Source organism: Capra hircus, chromosome 5, assembly GCF_001704415.2.
Source record: "Capra hircus breed San Clemente chromosome 5, ASM170441v1, whole genome shotgun sequence".
Lineage (NCBI taxonomy): Eukaryota > Metazoa > Chordata > Mammalia > Artiodactyla > Bovidae > Capra > Capra hircus.
This window is the reverse complement of record NC_030812.1, coordinates 43,370,176-43,394,955: the sequence shown is the minus strand read 5'-3', so window position 1 is coordinate 43,394,955 and position 24,780 is coordinate 43,370,176. Positions and strand designations below refer to the sequence as shown.

At 38.5% G+C, this 24,780-nt stretch overlaps 1 protein-coding gene across 3 annotated transcripts in view; it reads left to right on the top strand.

The window, feature by feature from the left end:
* Positions 1-17,641, top strand: part of FRS2 (fibroblast growth factor receptor substrate 2) — a 110,386-nt gene extending 92,745 nt beyond the window's left edge. For 2 of the 3 annotated variants that reach the window (XM_018047955.1, XM_018047954.1), the window contains 6 exons: positions 803-897; positions 7,025-7,116; positions 8,692-8,878; positions 10,116-10,274; positions 10,619-10,782; positions 11,900-17,641. In XM_018047955.1, coding sequence (XP_017903444.1) covers positions 7,051-7,116; positions 8,692-8,878; positions 10,116-10,274; positions 10,619-10,782; positions 11,900-12,850 — 1,527 coding nt within the window. In that variant the 5' untranslated portion in view covers positions 803-897; positions 7,025-7,050 and the 3' untranslated portion in view covers positions 12,851-17,641. The remainder of the gene's footprint in view (positions 1-802; positions 898-7,024; positions 7,117-8,691; positions 8,879-10,115; positions 10,275-10,618; positions 10,783-11,899) is intronic. The other variant, XR_001918058.1, reaches the window with a different exon arrangement.

Below are 24,780 nucleotides of genomic sequence, written 5' to 3'. Positions count from 1 at the left end.
ACAGTTAGTTGCTGCCCACCCTAATGTAGGGTGTAGCAGCAGCTCATAAGTGGTGAGCAAACTCCTACCTGAACCACTAATTTTATGTATAGGTTAGAAGTCCAGCATGAGAAATTTTGTTTGTGTGTGGGTTCATGGTTTTGGCAATGTTCATTTTGGGTATCAGTCATATTTGTTAATATATAGATTAAAATGAGGCTTTGTAAAACCCCTAACATAATGCCTAAAATAGTATAGATATTCAGTAAATGCTAGTGCTCATGTTTGAATTTGATTTTTTTTCTTGTGTTGTAAAAAGTGAATAAATTAACCAGAATTTTTTCAAAAGTTACATTGTAATCTCTTGAAACTCTAGATTGTGGTTTATTGCTATAATTTATGTCATTATCCTGAGGCTCTATGGCATGCTTGTTGATACTGTTTTCTGATGACTGACTCTTCTGATTTTATTCTGGGGGTTCTTGTGGATTAGGAAGATACAGAGCGTGGATTCTAGAGTCAGCTCTGGGAGGAGGAGTGACAGTGAGGTTTAAGAGACGTGTGACTGGAGATGGAGAATTAGCCTGCCATTGGCTAAAATGGACTTTTAGAGCTACTGCATTTTTACTTTTCTTTCGAAAGGCTGTTAATTGGTACCATGTAGACATTATGTTAATTTTTAAAATACTACATTTTAATAAAAATTTAGACTTTTTTGTTTGTTTAAATAGATTAACAGAACTAACATTGCTGCCAGAAGTCTCATAAGAAAAACTGTCTTTAAAGAAATAACAATTTCTTGACTTTTTCTTGTTAATTTTAGGTTAAGTCAGCAAACAAAGAAAACATGGTGTTTTGAAGTATGATTAAACTCCTGATGCTGCAGCAGAGGCTAAGAATATTAATGGCCAGATCTAGGTAAGTTGAAGTTTACTTTTTAAAAAATCATTAAGTCCACAAATTATATTTTTTTGAACTGGAGATTTTAATAATGGTATTTTGAATGCAATTATTTTGCCTCCTGATACCACTTTGGGCTTCTCTGGTAGCTCAGATGGTAAAGAATCAGCCTGCAATGCAGGAGACCTGGGTTCAGTCCCTGGGTCAAGAAGATCCCCAGGAGAAAAGAATGGTAATTCACTCCCATTCTTCCCTGGAGAATGCCGTGGGCAGAGGAGCTTGGTGGGCTACGATCCATGGGCGCGCAGAGAGTCAGACACAACTGAGTGATTAAAAACTACGTTGTTACCTCCCAGACCTCAAAATAAGGATAATTGACTTTAGGAAGACCGTGTTCACTAATTTAAATGTCTGGCACAGTTGTTGCAATGTTGGTCTTCCCAAACAGAGGCTACCTTTAGAGGGAGTATAGTACATCTATTTGTGTTTTTGTGGAGTTATAAACTTGAATGAGTTTATGAGATCATGTAGTTTCTCATCAAGTGTTTATAGTATTCATGCATATTAGTAGGTCTTAGGTAATTCAGATTGTCTCTAAGTATTAATGTGATTGTCATAGATGTAGTGTCTTGTTTTTACCCCTGCCTGGGAGTTTGTGCTTCAGGAGGAGGAGTCAGAGATGTGGGTGAAAACTCTGCATTAAAAAAAGTCTCCTTCTGTGTTGGAAGATTGACCAGAACGGCCTGTCCAGGTTTTTCAGACTGTCACTCATACTAAGCGTATTTTTTAACCATACTGAGGTCTCCTGTTCCTTTTTGCCTCCCTCTGTTTTCTCCTGTTTCATCAGCCCTCTTCTTTCTTTGCTTCTTTCCTGAGCAGACCTGTTGGCCCATCACTTCAAACCCCTATATTGCGAATATCCTTTCATTTATTTGTCCTCTTGCCCTCTGACCCGGGTCAGTTCAACTGTCTACCCTCTGGACTGCTGAGCACAGCTAGAAAAATAATATAATTTTACTCTCCAGCTTCTGCTCACTCAGCATAGCCTGCTTAATAATCCTGCTGCTTTTCTTGTGTAGCTTCTCGGTGAAAAATCCCACCCTTCTCCTCAAGTCCCTCATTCTGCAAACTTGCCTTCTATTTTACAAAAGAAATGTAAGATGATGGATATTATCTGTTTCAGCTTCTCTGATATGTTCCACTCATCTTTCTTTTCTTCCCTCTCTCCTCAGAGGGCTTCCTTGATAGCTCAGCTGGTAAAGAATCTGCCAGCAATGTGGGAGACCTGGGTTCAGTCCCTGAGTTGGGAAGATCCCCTGGAGGAGGGAACGGCTATCCACTCCAGTATTCTGGCCTGGGGAATTCCAAGGACTGCATAGTCCATGGGGTCACCAAGAGTTGGACATGACCGAGTGACTTTCAGTTTCACATCTACTCTGAGCACAAGGCATTCCTTCTCCTCTGGGCACACTTTTGAGTCTGGGTCCCAGAACTCAGCTCTAGTCTCGTCTCCCTGCTTGTCTTGATCCTTCTTCTGGCGGATTCCTTTGATGTTTCCTATATTCTTTAAACTTTACTGACATACTGATTACAAATCTGCATAAACCTGTGTCATCTTAAAACAATAAATAACTCAAGAAATGTATTTGCTTTTGAAACCATGTCCAACCATACCCTGTCACTTGAGGCTTTCCTTTCTCACTGTGTTCTTAAAAGAGCCTTTTCTATTTTCTGGAGGACTACTCATCTTCCATTTGCTCACTGCATAATGGCTTCTGCCTCTATCTAATACTCCATCACGGAGAGGACCCTCCTTCTTGACACTTTCTTTTTTTAGTTTGTACCATTCTGATTGTTTTTCTTTTCCTTCACTTGTTTTTCTCTAGTATTTACACATTTGTGTTTCCCAGAATTTCAGCTTCAGCAGACTGCTCTTTATCCTGTTCTCGAGCAGGATCTTCTGTTTTATAGTTTCAAATACCATGTGCCCCAATATTTTACCTCTTCCCTCAAGCCCATTCTGATGTACTTAACTCTATTACATGTCTCCATTTGGTGGTTCTCTGGGAATTGCAGTTTAACATGTCTAAAACTGAACTAACCACCATCACTTCCTCTTGAAGACCTGAAAAGATTTTTCCTATTTCAGGTAATGGAACCAGCACCCTTTATCTGCATTGAAAACTGCCTCTTACTTCCTGTATCCCTAGCTGGACACTCGGTGCTGCTGACTTGGTTCCCTAATACTTTTAAGATCCGTCATTCTCATTTTTGCTACTGTTGCTGCTCCCTTTTAAGTCCTTGGCGTATTTCAGCTTTCAGTGGTCTCTAACTGGCTTTCCCTTCCTCTGAGCTAACTCCCACTTAAAATTTTACCTTGCAGATGGAGGTATCTGAAATGCAGTTCTGACCGCTTCACTTTCTGCTTAAAATGCTTAAGTGGCTTTCCATCATGTGCAGGATGAAATTCATACTCTTTGCAATGGCATACAAGGATTTCGTGTCACATGTTAGGCTTTTCAGTAATTATGTTTGCACTGAACTGAAACACTCAATGTAGATAGAGTCCCCAAGTAGATTGTACCACCATTCATACATCCCTGACAGAATCAGAGGTGCTGCCTGAAGATGTAAAGTGGAAGAATGGTTTTTCTACTCTTTTTGAGAAATGATTGGAAACTATTCATTTGAAACCTTTTTATTCAAGCAAAAGCCACACTGTAGTAATCATTTAGCTCTTTGTATTCTTGAGTTAGTGGTGAGTATGGATAAGCAATTTCAAGAAGACTTTTGTATTTTTGTTTCTGTCATCTCTCTGCTTTAAAATTTTTTGAAAAATATTCTTTTGGCCTCCTCATAATTTATTAAACACTTACTAAATTTTTTTTTTTGCTGTGCTGTCTGGCATGTGGGTTCTTTGTTCTCTAACTAAGGATTGAACCCATGCCCCCTGCAGTGGAATTATGACTGCCAGGGAAGTCCCAAACACATAGTGATTTGATTTTTAAAAATTAGACTTTTATGAAATAATTATCTGCTACGTCAAACAGTATGCTTAGTGCCCTAGAAAATTCAGAAGACAAGGTTCCTCTCTTCTTGGAGATCACAGTGAAGTGGCTGGTGAGACAGCTAACCATTACAGTAGAATATGATAAGTGCCGTGATGGAGTCATGTCCCTCTGACTGCAGGAGCGTTGGAGACCGGTGAGCTTCAGGTTCGGTAGTTGGCATCCCAGACCCCTAGGTGGTTGTTCAGGGTGTGTAGTTTGGCTCCTGCTTGTAGTTGAGCCTACCCTGCACTCTAGTTGTACTGGATCCCTTGCTCGCTCCTGAGTATAGCACCGCTGATCATGACTTTTATCTTTGCACCTACTTTTTTATCTAGTGCCTATTTCTGTGTTCTGCCTAGCACACTGTTTCTGCTCACCTTTTAAAGTCCAGCTCAAATGCTGCTTCCTTCCCTTCCTAATCCAGAAAGTTAGTTGCTTCTTTCTGTGTCCACAGAACTCTTCTTATAATAATAAAAGGTTTTCATAATGCATTATCTGTTGACAGCTCTGTCTTTGCCTTCAGACTCATTGCTCTTGAGAGGTACACGATTGGCAGCCATCTTTACACCATGATCCTTAGCTGGCATATTAGTTACAAGATACCAAGTATGAGTCTTTTTCTTTTTCCTTTATGTAACAAGATTTTTTATTATATCATCACACATAAATATTTTATATAGATTTGTATAAATTTATTAACTTTTAATTGAAGTATAATTGATTTACAATGTTGTGTTAGTTTTGGTGTATAGCAAAGTGACTCAGTTTATATATATGTAAGTATTATATAAATATTTATTTATGTATATATATTCTTTTTCAGGTTCTTTTTCTTATATAGGTTATTACAAGATAATGAATATAGTTCTGTTCTATACAGTAGGACCTTGTTGTTTTATCTGTTTATATATTATATATAGTAATTTGTATCTGCTAATTGCAAACCTCCTCTAATTTATCCCCCCCTCCACCCCATTTGCCCTTTGGTAACCATAAGTTTGTTTTCTATGTATGTGAACCTATTTCTATTTTGTAAATAAGTTGATTTGTGTCACATTTTAGTTTCCACATATAAGTGATATGTCATGTGTTCCTTACCTCTCTCTGTCTGACTTACTTCACTTAGTAAGTAAGTGATCTCTAGGTCCATCCATGTTGCTGCAGATGGCCAGGTTTCATTCTTTTTTATGGCTGAGTAGTATTCCATTGTACAATTCAGGAGACCTGGGTTTGATCCCTGGGTTGGGAACATTCCCTGGAAAAGGGAACGGCTACCCACTCAAGTATTCTGGCCTGGAGAATTCCATGGACTATATAGTCCTTGGGGTTGCAAAGAGTTGGACACGACTGAGCACCTTTCACTATCAGGTGTATATACCATATCTTGATCCATTCATCATTAAATGGACGTTAAGCATGCTTCCATGTCTTGGCTGTTGTAAATAGTGCTGTTATGATTATTGGGGTACATGTATCTTTTCAAATTGGAGTTTTCTCTAGATATTTTTGCCCAGGAGTAGGATTGCTGGATCATGTGGCAATTCTGTTTTTCATATTTTGTGTTTTTTGTTTTTTTTAAGAACTTCCATACTGTTTTTCATAGTAGCTTCTAACTTCTATTCCCACCAACAGTGTAGTAGGAGTCCCTTTTCTCCACACCTTCTTTTTAATGATGGCCGTTCTGACTAGTGCGAGGACACCACGAAATATGAGTCTTAACTTTACTATTTTATTTATCACTTCTTTCGGTTTATACACTTTTGGTTTCTATCACTTCTTTTGGTTTTTACTTTTTTTTAATTGGTTTAATCCTTATACCTGCCAACATTCTTTATCTTCCTTTAGTGCAGTTCATTTAGCTTACAAGAGACTTAGAGCGTCTGCTGTGTGCTAGTTATTATGTAAGGCACAGGGAAAGCAGGAATGAATAAATTCCGTCCTTACTGGAAAGAAGCTCAGAGTGGAGGGAAGAAGATTGATAAGTAAACAGTCCATCACAATTTCTACTAAGTGAACAGTGTGAAAGAGGCTATGATACTGGGAAGCTCAGGGTGCTTGGGGATACATAAGGAATATAACTTGCCCAGTTGATTGGAGTCAGAAAAGGCTTCCTGAAGGCACTGTCTTCTGAGTTGAATCTTGAGGAAGGAGCAGCATGGAAACAAGACGCTCTAGGGAAACTGTTTGGTATGACTGGGTGCGGCTTGAAGCAGAGAGGAGTGAGAGGTTAGACTGGATTTGTAGACAAGGACCATAATGTAAAGGACTTTTTGAGCTTTTGCATTTTTTTTTTCCTGAAGGTAGTAAAGATCTGCTGAAGAATTCTAGACAAGCTTTAATCAGATTTGTGTTTTTAATGTTTAGTAACTTCTTATGCTTCCTTCCCTTCCCCTTTTTTCAAATACTTTCACATCCATTCTGATTCTTTCCCTTGTTTATAAGTGAAGTTTCCTTTGTTCAGTTGGAGTGTTCTTGAACACTTAATGGAACTATAACCACTTATCTATCATCCTCTGTGGGAAAGGATTAGATAGACACATTTAGAGTTTTGCCAATATTCTCTGTGTTACTGTTTCAGTTGTCTTTCTCTCTTAATGAACTATTCCAGATTTGTTTTTGTGTCTTATTAACCAGTTTTGTCTGGAGGGATCCATAAAGAATATTACAGTGTATAGTATGAATCAGAATACTTGCCAAGCCAGAAGTCTGTCACCTTTTTGGAAATTTATTAATGAAGATAGACATGAAATCCTAGTAAGCCATAAAGGGTTAATTCCATGAATGACTTAAGTATAATAGTGTATGTATGAAACCTTAAATTGGTTTCTCTTAGATAGTTTTAAAATAGGCAGACTTTTGCAAACTAAATTTGAGGCTTCTGTGAAGTCTGCCTAACAAAATTATTCTTGTTGATGCTGAGTGAAATTCTCCAGCTAGTTGTGTGAAGTCTAGCTCTAGCCATTTACCTTCCTGGGCTTAATTTTCCTCATTAAAATAATACAGGACTAATGTTAGGTGATTTCTAGAGTCTTTTTCTGTTTTGTGATTTGTATATCTTATATCTAATAATCTTTTGCAAATTATCTTTCATGTAGTGCTCACATGGTCTTCTGAAGAAGCCATGGGTAGCTGTTGTAGCTGTCCAGATAAAGACACTGTCCCAGATAACCATCGGAACAAGTTTAAGGTCAGTAAAAACTGGATGAGTTGTAGCTCTTGCTGCCTACCTGGATGCTCTTCTTTTACTTCACTTAACACATCTTCTTATTTCCTCACTGGTATCTTCAGACTCTTTCTTTTTGTCCAGTCTGCCTTTTCTTGTTTTAACCAACAAGGACAACATTTTTTACTGACAGTATGAAATCCTCTTTTCCTTTGGTCTTCTATATCCAATTAGAACCACACAATTCTGATAATACTCTCCTTTTTTTCCCCCTAACTTGGAAGACATTTACATTTATTACCTTCCTATATCATCAGTCATGGATATGAGTGGCTAAATCTTGTATCTCCGTCAGGAAAACAACAGCACTATTGAGTGACTGTTACACACTCTGGAGAACTCAGTCTTTGGTCACAGTGATAAGAGCCCCTGGATTTGGTCCCATCAGCCCTCTTTGAAATGACCTGATAATATTGTCTTTAAAACGCCATTCAGTCCTGTCACTAGTTCCCAGTCATTGTTTAATGCCTGGATAATTTCGTAACTGAACTCTACCTCCAGTCACCTCTGTGATCCATCCTGCAGTTGACATCAGATTTATCTTCCTCTTTCATTATTCTAAAACTTCAGTGGTGTTCTGTTACTTAGACACTAAGTGCTCCATTCCTTACTCATCCACAGCCATTAATGCCTCTCATATTCTCACCTCAGTCTGCTATAAATCAGCCTCTGGATCACATAAATCTTGGTGTAAATCACAACCTTCTTGCTTCATAGCTTTGTGACCTTTGACAAGTTACACTGTCACCAAGTCTTTGTTCATTTGTATGCAATGGAAACAATAGTATTACCTGCAGTTTAGGATTGGAATTAAATGACAAAGCACAAGTGAAGCACTTTGCCCAACCCAGGAGTATAGTAAATTCTCCCTAAGTGTTATCTGTTCTTTAAAGTCTCTGGCCATTTTCTGAAACTCAGCAGTGCAAGGCCTTCCCTGACAAGAACTCAGTGCCAGTCCTGTCTTGATCTCTCTGAAACGTACCTTGTCTCTGCTGTAGCACCGTATCTTTAGGATGTGCCCCCTAAGTCCTGACCCACCAAATCACCCTCTTTACTTCCTTCTTGCCTGGGAAATCCCATGGACAGAGGACCCTGGTGGGCTATTTATCCATGGGGCTGCAAAGAGTTAGACACAGCTTAGTGACAGAGCATGCATGCGTGCAAACTTATTTATACCCAAAACCCAGCTAAAGTCCCTTTTCTTCATATGTGAAGGCTTTTCTAACAACCCTTGGCTACCGTTCCTGCATTTTGCAGGGTCTATTGTACTCAGTTGTTAGGTTAGTTAAGCATTTAGAGTTCTGTGATATTGACTTTTTCTTTGTGTATCTTACCTCCTCAGTGGGAATGTGAGTTCTTTGGGGATATGAACCAGGTATTGCCCTGCTACGTAATCCATGCCATACAAAAACATTGGTTGTTGAATGAAATAACAATAACTGAACCAATCAGCAATAGTACATTTTCCTGAAATTAGTGAAATATGTGCATGACTGTCAAGAGAAAGCATTGTTAGCACTAATTAAACCTTTTTTTTAGGTCATTAATGTCGATGATGATGGAAATGAGTTGGGTTCTGGCATAATGGAACTTACAGACACAGAACTGATTTTATACACTCGCAAACGTGACTCGGTAAAATGGCACTACCTCTGCCTCCGACGCTATGGTTATGATTCGAATCTCTTTTCTTTTGAAAGTGGTCGAAGGTGTCAAACTGGACAAGGTAGGTAGAGCCTTTATTTTTTTCTCCAAACATCATCATATTTGAATATCATTCTGTAACTCAATTATTTTATATATGTTTAAATTAAACTGTTTTACTTTTATGCTGAATGAAAAAAAATCCTCAAGTGGATTATTTAAAAAGGAGATATAGTACACTATGTATTCACTTATCAAGCATTTATTAAGCATGTTTTCTATATCTAGAATTTTGGCTCATATTAACTTTAAGATTTGATAAGTAAATGAATTAGTCCCAGTAAATTGCTTCTGCCTTTACTGTTACAACACTTCTCTGGTGGCTTAGACGGTAAAGCGTCTGCTTACAATGTGGGAGACCCAGGTTCTATCCCTGGGTTGGGAAGATCCTCTGGAGAAGGAAATGGCAACCCACTTCAGTACTCCTGCTTGGAAAATCCCATGGATGGATTTTCACGTGGTAGGCTACAGTCCATGGGGTCACAAAGAGTTGGACACGACTGAGCGACTTCACTTTCACTTCACTTTTACTGTTACAGGGCTTCGCTGGTGGCTCAGACAGGAAAGAATCTGCCTGTGATGTGGGAGACCTGAGTTTGATCCCTGGGTAGGGAATATCCCCTGGAGGAGGGCATGGCAGCCCACTCCAGTATTCTTGCCTGAAAAATCCCATGGATGGAGGAGCCTGACAGGCTAGTCCATGGGGTTGCAAAAGAGTCTGACATGACTGAGTGACTTTCACTTTTACTGTTACAACTTGGGGGAAAGAACTTAAACTTTGGAGTTAAGCAGAACATAGTTTTATTTTTTTGCCACTTACTTCTTAAAAGTCCTTGGACAAGTTGGGGAACCTCTTGCATCAAATTCCTTCTGTATCAGAGTGGAATGGTAATCCAATAATTAAACAAGGTAACAACTGTAATCCACAGAGCAAGCGTCTATCAAATGGTGGATTCCTATGGTAATGGCAGGTTAGACTCCCCCTGCTGTTAGAAAGCAGACTAGAGCAAGTGTGCAAATCTTGTTTTTGCCTTCCTTATTTTGAGCCATCACCCATGGGCAATGAAAATTATTCTGTGAACTTTCTTTTGGGCTTGTGTTTTGAAACAGGGAATATAATTATCAGACATTTATTTGAAAGGCCTTTCTTGCTGTTGGTACACAGAATGCTTCCTTTATAATTTTGTTCTTTGACAGGTGCTCCTTTGTCTTTTTTTGATGTCGTGACCGTGTTTTTTTCCTCTGGTATATATTTGTAGGAATCTTTGCCTTTAAGTGTGCTCGTGCAGAAGAATTATTTAATATGTTACAAGAGATTATGCAGAATAATAGTATAAATGTAGTGGAGGAACCCGTGGTTGAAAGGAATAACCATCAGACAGAATTGGAAGTCCCTAGGACACCTCGAACACCTACAAGTAAGTGTCCATTTCCCCCTCTTCTATTATAAGCTATAGACCATGGATATTTAATCTATACCATGTTAGAAATTACCATTGGCTAACATATAGTGATTGTGAGTTTTGAAAAACTATTAGCTATAATTATAAACATTTTAAATATGAAAACACAAAGTGTTTAATAATATTTTAAATGTGAGTGGAAAGTTAAAAGTGGAGGGAGGTTCTGTTTTGCTCTAGTTTCTTGTATATCTTACCAGTAACACCTCCTTAAACCTCTTAGTTCTGATTGTATCCTCATTCACTTTTTTCTTTGTGCCCTACCCCTACATCCTTTCTGAAACCAATAAACGCAAACTCAGCTCCAGGGTTTGCTGCTCAGAACTTACCCAATGGATATCCCCGATATCCCTCGTTCGGAGATGCTTCATCCCATCCTTCCAGCAGACATCCTTCCGTGGGAAGTGCCCGCCTACCCTCAGTAGGTGAAGAATCTACACATCCTTTGCTGGTGGCCGAGGAACAAGTAAGCATGTCCTGCTGTCCAGTGGTATTGTATGGGGTTAGAGTATTATTACCGTGCTAACACTTGAGTGTTTCAGTCAATTTGAATTTTAGCTGTCACTTTTGTATATGACCTTTGTAGTAAAGATTCAGAGGGCAAAGCATTTATTTGCTGACATACACCCAAATATGTATAGGTGTTGAGGGAAACTTAGCATTACAGTTAAGTTTGTGGGTCCACAGGAGAGGTGCATCTATAGATGAAGACAGACAAAACTAATGGTCAGTTCTCTTAAAATAACCTCAAAGGAAAGCTTTTTATATTACAGTTTTTGTAAATAGTGCACTACTAGCAGTAAGGCAGATTTTGTCAGTGTTTTTAACAGAGCAATTTAATATTCCCAACTGGTCTGTTTTCATTTTAGGAATGGTGTACCTGGTTGAACATTGTCTGTATTAATTAGCTGTACTTATCTTTTGTCAACAGTATGACTGTTTATCATTAAAGAAATTTCCACTGTTTAAAAATACATTTCTTTGTATTTTTTACTTGTTAAATGAGTTCTTACTATAACTAAATATCCCTCCTTTAGAATTTTATTTTTTGTTTTTCAGATTTTATGTAAAGACTTCTGTATTATCTCCCCCAAATACCATGAGCTTTTCTAAGTAGTGATAATTTCCTACTAGGTGGAACCTATTTTATATCTATGTATCTTATAGAACTCTTATTAAATCTAATAAGGTTTATCTCTTTATATAGTCAGATGATCTATAAATAATGATAAATTTCTCTCTTCCTTTTTAATACTTGTTATTTCCTATTTCTAAATCAGGTTTTAATGCACTGATAGAATTTCTAGAACATCAAAGTAATAATCCCTGTTTGTTCTTGACTTTTTATAGAATGCTTATGTTTCACCATCACATCTATTTTAAAGTAGTTATTCTTTTATCAAGCTAGGAAGATATTTCTACATTTCTCCCACCTCTTCCCAACCTTTTTATTAGTAAAAAACAGGTGCAAAAGCTTTGAAGAATATTCTTAGAAAGTTAATAAAATTAATTGACATAGGCAGATTTTTTGTTCTTTTTTCTTTTCTTTTAAACAAGCTACTCAGTTTCCTGTCTTGTTTTAGGTACATACCTATGTCAACACTACAGGTGTGCAAGAAGAACGGAAAAACCGCACAAGTGTGCATGTCCCATTGGAGGCAAGAGTTTCTAATGCTGAAAGCAACACACCGAAAGAAGAGTCAAGTAATATTGAGGACAGGGACCCTCAGATTCTTCTTGAACCCGAAGGAGTCAAATTTGTCTTAGGACCAACACCAGTTCAAAAGCAATTAATGGAAAAAGAGAAACTGGAACAACTTGGAAGAGATCAAATCAGTGGAAGTGGTGCAAATAACACAGAATGGGACACTGGCTATGACAGTGATGAGCGAAGAGATGTGCCCTCTGTTAACAAACTGGTGTATGAAAATCTAAATGGCCTGTCTCTCCCCAGTGCCTCGGGCTTCAGGAGAGGTCGTCTGCCGTCCACCAGTACCTCAGATACCCAGAATATCAACAACTCAGCTCAGAGAAGAACTGCATTGTTAAACTACGAAAATCTACCATCTTTGCCTCCTGTTTGGGAAGCCCGCAAGCTAAGTAGGGATGAAGATGACAACTTAGGACCAAAGACCCCATCTCTGAATGGCTACCATAATAATCTAGATCCAATGCATAACTATGTAAATACAGAGAATGTAACAGTGCCGGCAAGTGCTCACAAAATAGAGTATTCAAGGCGTCGGGACTGTACGCCGACAGTCTTTAACTTTGATATCAGACGCCCAAGTTTAGAACACAGGCAGCTCAATTACATACAGGTTGACTTGGAAGGTGGCAGTGACTCTGACAACCCTCAGACTCCAAAAACGCCTACCACTCCCCTTCCACAGACCCCTACCAGGCGCACAGAGCTGTATGCTGTGATAGACATCGAGAGAACTGCTGCTATGTCCAATTTGCAGAAAGCACTGCCGCGAGATGATGGTACATCTAGGAAAACGAGACACAATAGTACTGATCTGCCCATGTGAGCCCTGGAAAGCATTTACGTTATTTGCACCTTTGTGAAGTTTTTTTTTTTTTTTTAAAATGAAGACGCAAGTGCTTCATTTTTATTTCTGAACACTAACTCCTTTTGTAGACTGATAGAAAAAATTTTTTCTGAATATTTCATGTGCTTCTTTAAAGGGAATTAATGTAGAGCAGGTACTCATAAAAGAACACTAATTTCATTATATACTACTCATTACTGTACAGCAGCATTCCCATTTTCACAGTGCCTATTTAAAATGAGAGTTGAAGTGAGTGACATGCTGGTCGACTTTTATCAAGATTCTGAACTCATGTATATCATTCATGTGTAAGTCATGGTTGGCATTTAAAACAGAGCCTCTTGATAACGTGCATTGCTAACAGATAACTGTAGCTTTGAAAGTACTATTTGTAGATTCACTATTCATGGTATGTGGCCTCCAGCATGTAACATGAGGAATCCTTTATTTTATTAATTGTAGGCTTTTTGACTTGAGCCAAAACATATGTAATGGAAATAGAAGTACCACACCTCCTATGTACCAGTCAGTTCCTTTGCCTTCAGCATTTCTAGAAAGTGGTGTGCCGTTGGTGTGTTGAAAGGCAAGAAAGAGATGAGATTTTGTTTCGTCATCTCATGATGTCCTTTGAAGGGCATGTCCAAGTATCTTAATCAGAATTATAAATAGGCTCAAGAATCAGTCTCAGGTCACTTTATCCAAAAACATTTGAAAAATCTGAACCATGATCTCGAAAGTTTCTCTCCTACAGATTATTTACAGTAACATTGTTCTCTGGAGGCATTTGTGCCATTAAATACCATTTACCTTCAGTTTTTCCTTTGGTGTTTGGGATGTCTAACTTTGTTGCTTTGTGTCTTTTTCAATTTAAAATGTTTGAGTTTGTATATAGTTTTGAAATTGGTATGTGTTCATTGTTCTTTAGTTTGCATTTTTGTCCATTTGTGGTTTTGAAGGTTCATTTGGAACTTAACTGTTATTCTATAACAGGGTTGCCCTTGTCCAGTATTTATTTATATGCTGTTTACTTTTCATGTTGATAAAAGCATTCTCTCAATTTTAAATTTCACTTGTGTCCATAGGTGATCTCTTAAGCAGCTGAGAAGAGAGAGAAAAAAAAAAAAGGAAGTACTTTTAACATGCAAAGTTCCCTAAAGGTACTGTGTTTTCTCTGTGGGCACTCTCCCAGCACTTTAGCAGTGATTTCCTCAGTCACATGGCTGCAATTATACTTTGCCCACTGTATTGCTCCTCAGCTCTACTGTCCTTTCACTCATAGCTGATCTTGGATTATCCCTTGATTTTAATAGAGTGTTAAGATTATTGCCAGCATAGCAGGTACAGTGGAAGTCTTACAGCAGTGAGATTGTGTCATAATTTAGGATTGAAAATGAAGTTTATATAAACTGATTATAGAGTCCATATGTCTAGCTCTTGGAAAGTCAAGAATTTTCCAGTTTCCCAAATCCTAGAGAAACGAGAAGGTAGAGTGGAAAGAAGGTTGGATAATCTTGCAAAATATGTCATTATTTCCTCTAAACATGAGGAAGTTTCTGAGATTATGATCTGGATTTATCAGATGTAATTAAGGTTAATTTAGCATGAAAAAGTTTCAGTCATATAGCATCCAATCTGTCCCATAAATGACCTAATTATAGGACAGTGGGTGGATTAGCAAAATAATAGGGTGGGACCATTATAAAGAAAATAAATTATTAAAGGTGTCTGTATCATTTTCAGTGCCATTGGTTTATGTGCATAGCAGAATTTTTTTTTTTTCCTGTGAATTTGGTGCTTATTAAAGTGTTCACTGTTCTCTAAAAAGAGTATAGTGGTATAGGTGTGCAGCTTCCATTTTCATGTATTGTTCCATTTATGCTTTCTTCTGAGTAGATTGCTAATTGTGCCAAATTTATGTGATGATCTTTGTAATGCGGAATAAGAATTAAGATGGAACCAGTGCATATGGTTTTCTTGGAAACAAGCAGTCAAGACAGAACGTTAACCTCCAAACGAAAGGGCTGACCTATTTACTTATTTTGGAGGTTGGGTACTTTTTTTTTCTTTCTTTCTCTCAGCCTTTTCATTTTTCCTTCCAGATTCTGATTACTTTTTATATTTTTTAAGCAACTATAATATAACCATTGCAGTTTATGCTTTAAATACTGTGTGCTTTAAAATTGAAAATGGGACCAGTTTGTCTGTTAAGAATTTGATTTTTAGGTACTATGAGTATTAGGGAAGATGTATACAACTGGTATTAATTTCTAGATATCTCTGGAAATCCCCTGTGTCCCTATTTAATAAAAAGTAATGTAGAACACTACTTGTCCTTTGCTGTAGTCTAGTAATGGGCATTAAGCTCTGTCCTGGAAGAATGTACCAATTACTCGGTACATTTTAGAATGAGATATTTTATTGGGATAGAATTGTGGCCATATGTTTCAGACTTTCTGAGACAGACCTAGTTTTAGATACTCTGTTCTGTTGATAGATCATGTGATCCCACTTTCTGGCTTTGGAAATATAATCATTGATCATTTGTTTTCTCCCTAATGGAATCCTCTTTTATCTGTATGGATCATAGCAGCTTTTATCCCAGACCAGGGTTGGAAACTGATATGGGTATTACATGTATTTTTCTCTCAGTGTATTTTATTTCCCAGGTTTATCTTCCTTTAAAAATGAAAATATGGTGCCTTCCCTCCCTCCAGGAAGATTGGCAAATAGTTCCTTTTATTTACTGCTGCTGTGGAGTGATGAGACATGCACTTTACTTTTGAAGACTCAGCAAAAAGCTTTTCACTTCTCAGTATATCCAGAATAGATCACATTTGGGACTAAAGAAAATTTGCCAAGCAATCTTTGTTTTTATAGATATTAATGTTTACCCCACAGTTCAATAAGTCAAGCTAGTGTTCATCATACCCCTAAGTCAAGCTAGTGTTTATCACACCCCCTCCCAAAATATCTGTGGCACAACATATAAAAGTGTACCTCAATAATGTTCTATTAAAAATGGGACAGGGGCCTTATGTTTTCATAATTTCCCAATAATGTGCCACCATATTTTTGCCTCAAGGTAAAGGTTTTAGCAGGCTAAAAAATACATCCCATTTCCCCTTGTGCTGTTCCTAACCCATAATGTCCAAGTGTTTGTGCAATGTGTAGTGTGTGTGTATAAATATATATGTATATTCACATATACATATATATATGTATATCTCCTTGAAACAGACATACCATCAGAGACAACATTCAGAAGTAACTAATGTATTGGCATCTTTTTCTTATCTCTGATATGTGAGGTATATGGTACTAAATTACCTTTTCCTTGATGTTTGCCAAATTTGAATAAAGGCATTGGTACGAAATCACAGAATGTATAGAAAATGTTTTGGGCTTGAAAAACTAACAAATATTTTATGACATACCATAATATACTCTGCCCAAACCAGCACCCTGTCTTTGCTTTTCTTTACATCCCTCTTCCCCATCCCTACTTCCTCGTGTTTTTGGTATAAAAATTCTTTTGTAGCATCATTACAATTGCAATTCTATGACAATTGGATAATAATAGCATGGAAACGGACTGGTATTAATAGTACAGTAGTCACCAGTGTGCCACATTTGCATTAGTAAATGCAAAATATACATTTTATAAAGGACAAATTTTGTGTTATGTTTTTATTTTCATTACATTGTATAGTATTGTAAGATTATTGTATGTCCTAATTTGCATTATAAATGTTTTTTTCCTACGTAAAGGCATAAATATAGCAACTTTGTATAAAGGTAGCTTATTAGATTTTTGATTTTGTATTTTATAAAAAAAATTGTCTAACAGTGGGACTACCATTGCCAAATTGTACATGAAATATGAATTTTACCCCTTATGGTTAATTTCATTTCTAAACATTCCATATTTCTCTAATAAGACATAAGTGATACTGTACTATGCATAAATGGTATTTTAATGCTGTTTCATATCAGCATTTTAAATTTTGGTTTGCATTTTTAATATTGGCAAAATTTACCACTGTTGATTAAACCTTGTTGTATATGTAACAACATCTTTTGCCCTCCCCACCCTTGTTCTCTATTTCTCCCTGTCAGTGCCAACTTCATACATTTTGTAGCATGGCAATAAAATATAACTTTTACACTGAGGCCAAGTGTGGCTTTTTGGAGGATATGGAGATGGGAGGACTGCCCTCTAGTTATGCTTTGCATATGACTTTCTGCCACATAAACCATGTTTCCAGGCATGAGGAAATTATCTCGTATATGATGTGAACATGCTTTTAAAGACAAGTGTGAATGTTGCTTTTAAGCTTAATTTTTGTCCTTAACTAATTTTTTACGTTTGGGAAAGTCAGAGTTCTGGAAGTACAATCAAACCTTTATTAACTGGAGTACTTAAAGAATGAGCTAATAACTGAATTTAGTTCAACAAGGGCTAAGCAACACATTTTTTAAATCCTTATTTATTGTAGAGTATTAGTATACTATCCTAAAAATTATATGTAAAATATGGTTTCACCTTAGATGATTTAGGATCTTGCAATGCCTTACTGTTGTCATTCTGGCATAAATTCCCATGACGAGGTACTCAAGTTGATACTGGAAGCTGAGCTTGACTATACAACTAACATTAAGCATTCATGAAAAACTGCTTTGTTTAATAAAATCTGATCAGAGTTCTTATGGTTACTTTCCCCTATTGCCGAAAGTAGACTGCAATAAAACCCCAATAAAAGTTTGGTTGGATACCTGTTTAAAGTTTCACTGTATTTATACTTCACACGTTTCTTGAGACTTTATGATAAGAGGTTTTATTTCTTAGTCTCATATCACCACCTCCATTTTCGAAGTGAACATACAATGGGTCAAGGATTATGTTTCAAAGTGAAATGAAAGTTTGAGTATTTGCCAGACTCTCAAGAACTTTTATCTTCTTGGTCATTCAAACTAGTAGTTCTTAGGCCGGGATTCCAAACCTGTTGTCACCTAGTGGCACTGCAAAGCCTATTTGGGTACAACTCAAGATGTAGATCATTTAAATAGCAAAGGGAATAGGCAGGTCCACAAATGATCAGGTGCTTACTATGTACCAGACACTATGGAGCACACAGATCGGTTTAAGATGTGACAGAAACCACATCTTACTTAGGTATCTTGGGTATTCTCAGAGATTAAAATTTTTTGGATTATTTCTGTATTTTTCCTTTGAGTTCTTCTGAAGATAATAACTGTTCACATGTTCTTGTTTAATGAATAAGCACAAACTAGGCCCTCTCTTAGTAATGAAGATAGTTAATTCTTGTTCTCAAAAGAATCTATAGTTTAGAACAGCCCTTCTAACTGGGGGCAGTGCCCTTCCTCTCCCCAGAGAAATAAACCCTAAGATATAAATTATATATAAAGGACTACAATCTCTGATACCTCTACAGTAATACTAGCTGTATACCTTAGGAGAATTGAAAAAAAAAATTATTCCAATTCTTAATTTGTGATAAAGGCATGTACAAAGGAAAGGCATCTAACTCAGCCTGAGAATGAAGGTTTTTAAGAAAATTTTGAAGGTAATCCCTGAGGTATTTGATGAGAGTTTTTACAGATTAGGGCAGGGTGGAGAGGATATCTTGTCTGTGTTTTAGTCACTCAGTTGTGTCTGACTCTTTGCGACCCCATGGACTGCACAGCCCACCAGGCTCTTCTGTTCATGGGATTCTCCAGGCAAGGATACTGAAGTGGGTTGTCATTTCCTTCTCCAAGGATATCTTAGGGAGAAGAAATACCCAGTGCAAAGCCACGGAAGTATAGAAAGATCACAGTGTTCAGTGATGGCAAAGATTCCATTTGCTTGGAGCATAGAGAGCAAAGGCAGGTTTGTGGGCATAGAGAAGGGAGAAATTAGAGACATCCCATAGATTTAGAATGCAAGAGTTCTTGTTTTATTCCAAGTCAGGTGAGAGAATTTGAAGGATTTTAAACACTGGAGAAACAACATTTTATAAAAAGGATTCTGACATCAACATGGAGGATACAGTAGAGGACATGACGTTTTAATAATGGAGGGAGACTAAAATGGAGGTAAAACTGGATAAATGCTTTTTCAAAGGTATTTTTAAAGGAGTTTTGAGGTTATCTGCTGCTCTGCAGCAAGCCACCTTAAAACTGAGTGGCTTAAAGCAACAAATCATGTTATTTTCACATTGCTATAGATCAGAGTAGGCAGGCATATGGAACTCGCCCCAAATTACAAAACTAATATATGGAAGGGTTGAAACCCAAACCTATGCATCCTGGTTCCTGAAACTTGAGTGTTCAGCCCCTGGAGGTACAAGGGTGACACCAAATAACACAGTAAAGGAGGAAAAGTAAAAAAAACACATGCAATGGAGAAAGGACAAATTGCTGGGAGTCCCCATGTAGGGGGCTGCTTCTGGCTGTCTCTGGCCTCCACTCCACAGGTGGCAAAGCCTGCCTCCTAGTCCCCATCCAAAAGCCCCTGACTAAGTTTCTCCTCCCCAGCACCCCCTCCAGAGACCAGCAGGGAAGGAGCCCTGGGTTCTCCATCACCCATAGTCTGAGGCTTGCCTGCCAGAGGGCATAACAATCTGTATTTCCACATACGTGATTTTGCCCATAGTAAAAACAGCTGTTTTCAATATTGTGCAGGTATCTTACCTTCTTGTATTGTAATTCTTCTCATTCCAGTGTGTGATTTGGAATATTCTGGTTGAGGTGCATTTCCTGAAAGAAAAGCAAACTTTTCCACAAAGAACACAAAACTCTTGGTCAATTTAAAATAATTTGTCCAATCTGAACATCCTTTTTCATGATGGACCTTGGAAAGAGTGTAAACTGGGGTCAGCAGCCTTTTTTCTGTAAAACAGTAGTTAGTAAATGTTTTAGGCTTTATGGGCTGCACATTTGTCATGACTGCTCTTTCCATTGTATAACTGTTTGTGTTGTTCAGTATAAAAATGAATTTGCTTGTGTTACAACCAAGCTTTATGGACATAAAAATATAAATTTCATATCATTTTAATGCATCACAACAGTTTTTATGTTTCTAATCATTTAAAAAGGTAAAAACCACTCTTAACTCTCTGGTCATATAAAATCAGGTGGCAGGTTGGATCTGGTTCCCAGTGATTTCTCAATCTCTGGGGTTAACTAACCCTCTTAGCATGCATCTCAAAGGTACAAAAGATTAAAAATTGAAAGCAGCTATCAATGTTAACAATTACCAAAATACAAGAACTTGATAAGAGATCAGCCAAAGGGAGAAAAAGGTATCAGATGCAAAGCTAAACATTATTTTTAAGCACAAAAATTGTGTTTTAAATGTCCTAGGGGGTCAGCTTAGAGTATAAAATTATTCTTAATAAATGGGAATATTTGGGATTTATTTTGCTCTCTATCAAGCCATTATGTAAAAGGATATTAGTCATCTCTACAGCTGTGTGTTGTGTGGAGGGGGGAATGAGTGAAAGGCAAAACCTCTTGAAAGTGAGCAAGCAGGACAAAATAAATGTCTCCATCAGAGCTCACAAGACCTCGTCCCAGACCATCCAAATAAACAGCCTTTGGACTTCCATGGTGATCCAGTGGTTAATCTGCCTGCCAATGCTGGGGACATGAGTTTGATTCCTAGTCCAGGAACATTGCACGTGCTGGGGAGCAACTACTACTGAGCCAATGAGTTCTATAGTCCATGCTCTGCAACAGGAGGAGCCATGGCAATGAGAAGCCTGCACATGCAACTCCTTGCACACAACAATGAAGACCCAGTGTGGCCAAAACTAATTAATTAAAAAAATAGCATTTTATAATTTAATGAAATGAGGTCATCTTACTCAATAATGTTTAAAATAGCAATAAAATATTATTTAGAAAGATGATGGTAAATTTTTTAAAAAGCTTAAAAGGTTGAAAGTGGTTGCTTCTGGGGAGAGGAATCAATGCTGATGGTGAATTACGTTTTCCATTATTAGTTACAGAGCCTAAGCTTGCTCTGCTTGCAGGCCAGTGAATCTGGTAATGAGGCTGTTGGGGCAAGGAATAATGACTTTTAATTGGAAAGCTAGCAAACCAAGAAGGAGACAGATGTGTGTCTCAAAAAACCATCTTCCCTGAGTCCAAATTCAGGCTTTTTTGATACAGAGGAAGGGGAGGGGATGGTGTGTGCCGCAATGCCAGTGGCAGAGCAAGACGACCACTACCAGTTGCTCTAACAGCCCAGCACCTGCCCTGCCCCATTACAATTCCCTACTGCCAATGTCCATTCCATAATCTTGTGGGGCAAAGGGGGCAATGATCTTTCTTGCTGCTTCCTACCAAATGGGGGAGATGGGGTGATTGTGAAATGGAATTGATGAGTTTCAGGTTGGGAATATTTCTTAAAATTTTTAGTAAGCGATACAGTTGTTTTTCTGAAACTACAATTATTAGAATCTGATGAGATTCCTTCTACAATGAAATTTTAATCTCAGTACTTACCCTTTTTGAAGAGCAACTTTAAGTGTTCACAAACCCACTGCTCTCAAGGTCTCTTAGGAGTTGGGTCATTTTCTAACGACAGTGGGGCTGCTTTAACCTGAGTGTGATGAGTTCACAGCTTTACTGCAGCTAACTTGACAGATGAGCGCCTGGTAGGTAAGATCACTTCTGGTCCTGTCCACTTCACCATCAGCTGGTATTCAGGCCCCTGTACTCTCCAGGTTTTAAGGAGGACTCGGTCTCCAGCCTGGAAAGGATGTAAGGCTATCGCAGCTGGATAGGCAGACCTGCTGGAAGCAAACTCATAAACAGTAGTAGTACAGTGCCCAGAGTTTTAACATAATTGGCAACTGCTAGATCTTGCAAAGCATTTATAGATTCTCATGCCTGGGCAGACACCTGAAATGGCCTACTATACAGTATTTCAAAGGGGCTTAATTTAAGCCTGCTTCTGGGAGCCGTTCTGAAAAAGCCCGTCCTGAAAAAGTATCCACAGATACTAGCAGGTATTTCCTACAGTTTGAGGCATTTGAGTTGAGTTTGCCAGATCTCAGTGGGGCACGTTCCTCTGTGTTGGGTTCCCATCTGGGGAGGTCTGACAGCAGTCTTTGGGTTATTTTTAGCACAAATCATGCAATTTTGAGTGATTACTGGATGGTCCTTTGTAGGTTATGCCTCATTATGTATTTTTGATTTTTGAATCCATTGTAAGGAGGCATCTCTCCCATAATGCTTATTATTATGAATGCGCTGCAGCACAGTATCCAAGAGGGCCTCAGGAGTTAAAATAATTCCTTGAGCATGACATTTCCAGCCAGATGAGGTATGATCAAGAGTGAACCCCTGCTCTTTGGCCCTCTCCTTGTCCTTTTCTGAATACATTGGTTGGTATTTTGACAAATCAATCTGTGGGAGAAGTGATGCTATCATGGCAATGGATGGAGCGATATTCCCCAGAGTTTGAATGAACACCCTGAGACTTCTGCTTTCTCTCTTATGGACATACAATTTGAAAGGTTTCTTTAACTCTGGTAGTCCCAAACCCAGGGCTGAGACATGCTTTGTTTTCATTGTTTCAAAGGCTTTTTAGCACCGTGTAATCCAAGTAGGGGCTCAAAATCCTGTCCCTTTAAAGCCTCATAGAAGGGTTTTACTATGAGTCCATAGTTAGGTATCCAAATCTGACAGACTCCTGCCATTCCCAGAAATCTCAGCTGTCTGTGAGTCTTGCCCTGCAATTGCCTGTTTTCTATCAGGCAAAAGACTTCACTGTCCTTGGGAAAGGACAAAACCTAGGTATGTGAATTGTTGCTTACATATTTGGGCCTTTTTCTGGGAAAACATATCCACAATTCCAGATAATTCAGGGTTCTTATGGTATTTTGTAGACAACTTATTATATGTAGGGCTTGCTATGAGCAAATCATCCACATATTGGTGTAAGAGTCCTTCATCCAACATGAAGTTTCTAAGGTCCCTAGCTAGCATTTTTCCAAACAAGGCAGAAGAAATCTTAAATCCGTAAGGCAGGACTGTCCAACAATACTGTTGGACTACCTGTGTTTTGGGGTCCTGCCCTGAGTTCTAGGTCAAAAGCAAATAGCTGCTGTGATTCTCCTGCAATAGGATTGCAAAACAAAAAAGCATCTTACAAGTCCAAAACAGAACCAGCTGTATTCTCCTGGAATTGTTGAAAGCAGGGTGTATAGGTTAGGTACTACAGGGTGCAAATCTTGGACTATTTCATTAACAGCCCTCAAGTCTTGGACAAAGCAATACTTTATTCAATGTGGCTTTTTGACCAGGAGGATAGGTATGTTATCCAGGAACCTGGAAGGTTTAATCAGTCCTGTTTTCAAAAACTTTTTGAGAACTGGCTGAATTCCCTTTTGGGCCACTTGTCTCAGAGGGTATTATTTTAGATTAGGTATCCCAGAGCCCCTTTTTACCAGGACTTGTACTGGCCATGGACTTGAATTGGCCATGTGTGTTTTGGTCTTCCCTGGGGTGCCATCAGCCCACAACTTCTTTTATTGTTTTCCTGCTTATTAGCCTGGTGCAATCTTCTCCCCAGTGTCCTTCCTCCTTACAGTAAGTGCACTGTTTCTTCCCTGATGGTGGCTCACCTCTCTTTGGGTTACTGGCCTTCAGGAATCCAATGCTGCTGTCAAAAAAGTAGCGTTCCATCCTGCATTCTCTTGCTTCTGCTGTTGTGCCCTGTTGTTGAACACTTTAAAAGCAACATCTACCAATTAAGAAGGGTTCATTCCAAATGTACCATCTAACTTCAGTAGTTTTCTTCTTATATCTGGGGCACTTTGCCCAACAAATGTCATATCTACCATTCTCTTATTGCTGGGGCCCTCAGGTTCTGCCTCAGTGAGTGTCTATAAGCTTGATAAATTCTTTCTAAAAAACATGGATGGATCCTCACTGGAGTTTTGGTGTATCTCCTGAATTTTGTTTAAGCTCCTTTGCCTAGGTATTCCCTTTCAAAGACCCGCTAAGGTACACTTCCTACAATGCTCCAGGTGTGGTGGCATATCTCCATTATTAGGATCCTAGTCAGGCTCAGCAATAGGAGCTGCCAGATTTGCTTCTGCAGTTACATCCAGGAATCTGCTAGATGATGCTGGTGTGCTTCCTCCCTAGTGTCAATGATCATCCATCCTCCTCTCATCCCCAGAAAGCATCTTATTCAGGAATGTAAATATATGCCCAAGAGGGATGGTGAGTGGCAAAGACAGAAGGGAAAAGTTCAGTCACATGGTGGAGGGGCAGTCTTTCGGTAAGTAGGGTTATGGTTTTTCCAATTAAACAAATCTGAAGTTGAGACTGGATTGTGCATCCATAGAAACCCAACTGGTTGGTCATTTGCATTAAGGCCTCGTACAGGATGTCAGCACAAGGGAAACTGCCCTCCTCCAAAAGTGACTCCCTGCAAGGTCTTAGACCAAACCACGGTCGGCCCTGCGTCCCAGGGCTTAAGGTAGAAACTTCTAATTGATCCCCACAAGCAGGGGAAACGGGAGCAGGTGAATATGCTGGTGACATGGGCTGTGTTGGTATAGCCTGCTTGGCCAGTGGGAGAGATGGGTTGGCTGGAGGGGGTTTTAAGTTTTGAAATAACATATTCTCACTCTCATTTTCTCTCTTATAGAATAGGTTTTCACTTGGTTTTCCTTTTAGACTGCTGTACAATAAAGCAGCAGCCATCTGACGGCTTGTCCTCCTGATTCAAAAGCATAAATGCTTCTACATATGGAATCTCTTCATTTTTACCTGCTCTTTCACAAAAGAACTCTAATTGCAAGGTCTTATAATAATTAAGTGAGCCATTCAAGGGCCATCGCTCACCTGATCCTAACATATAATGGGACCACACACTACTACAATAG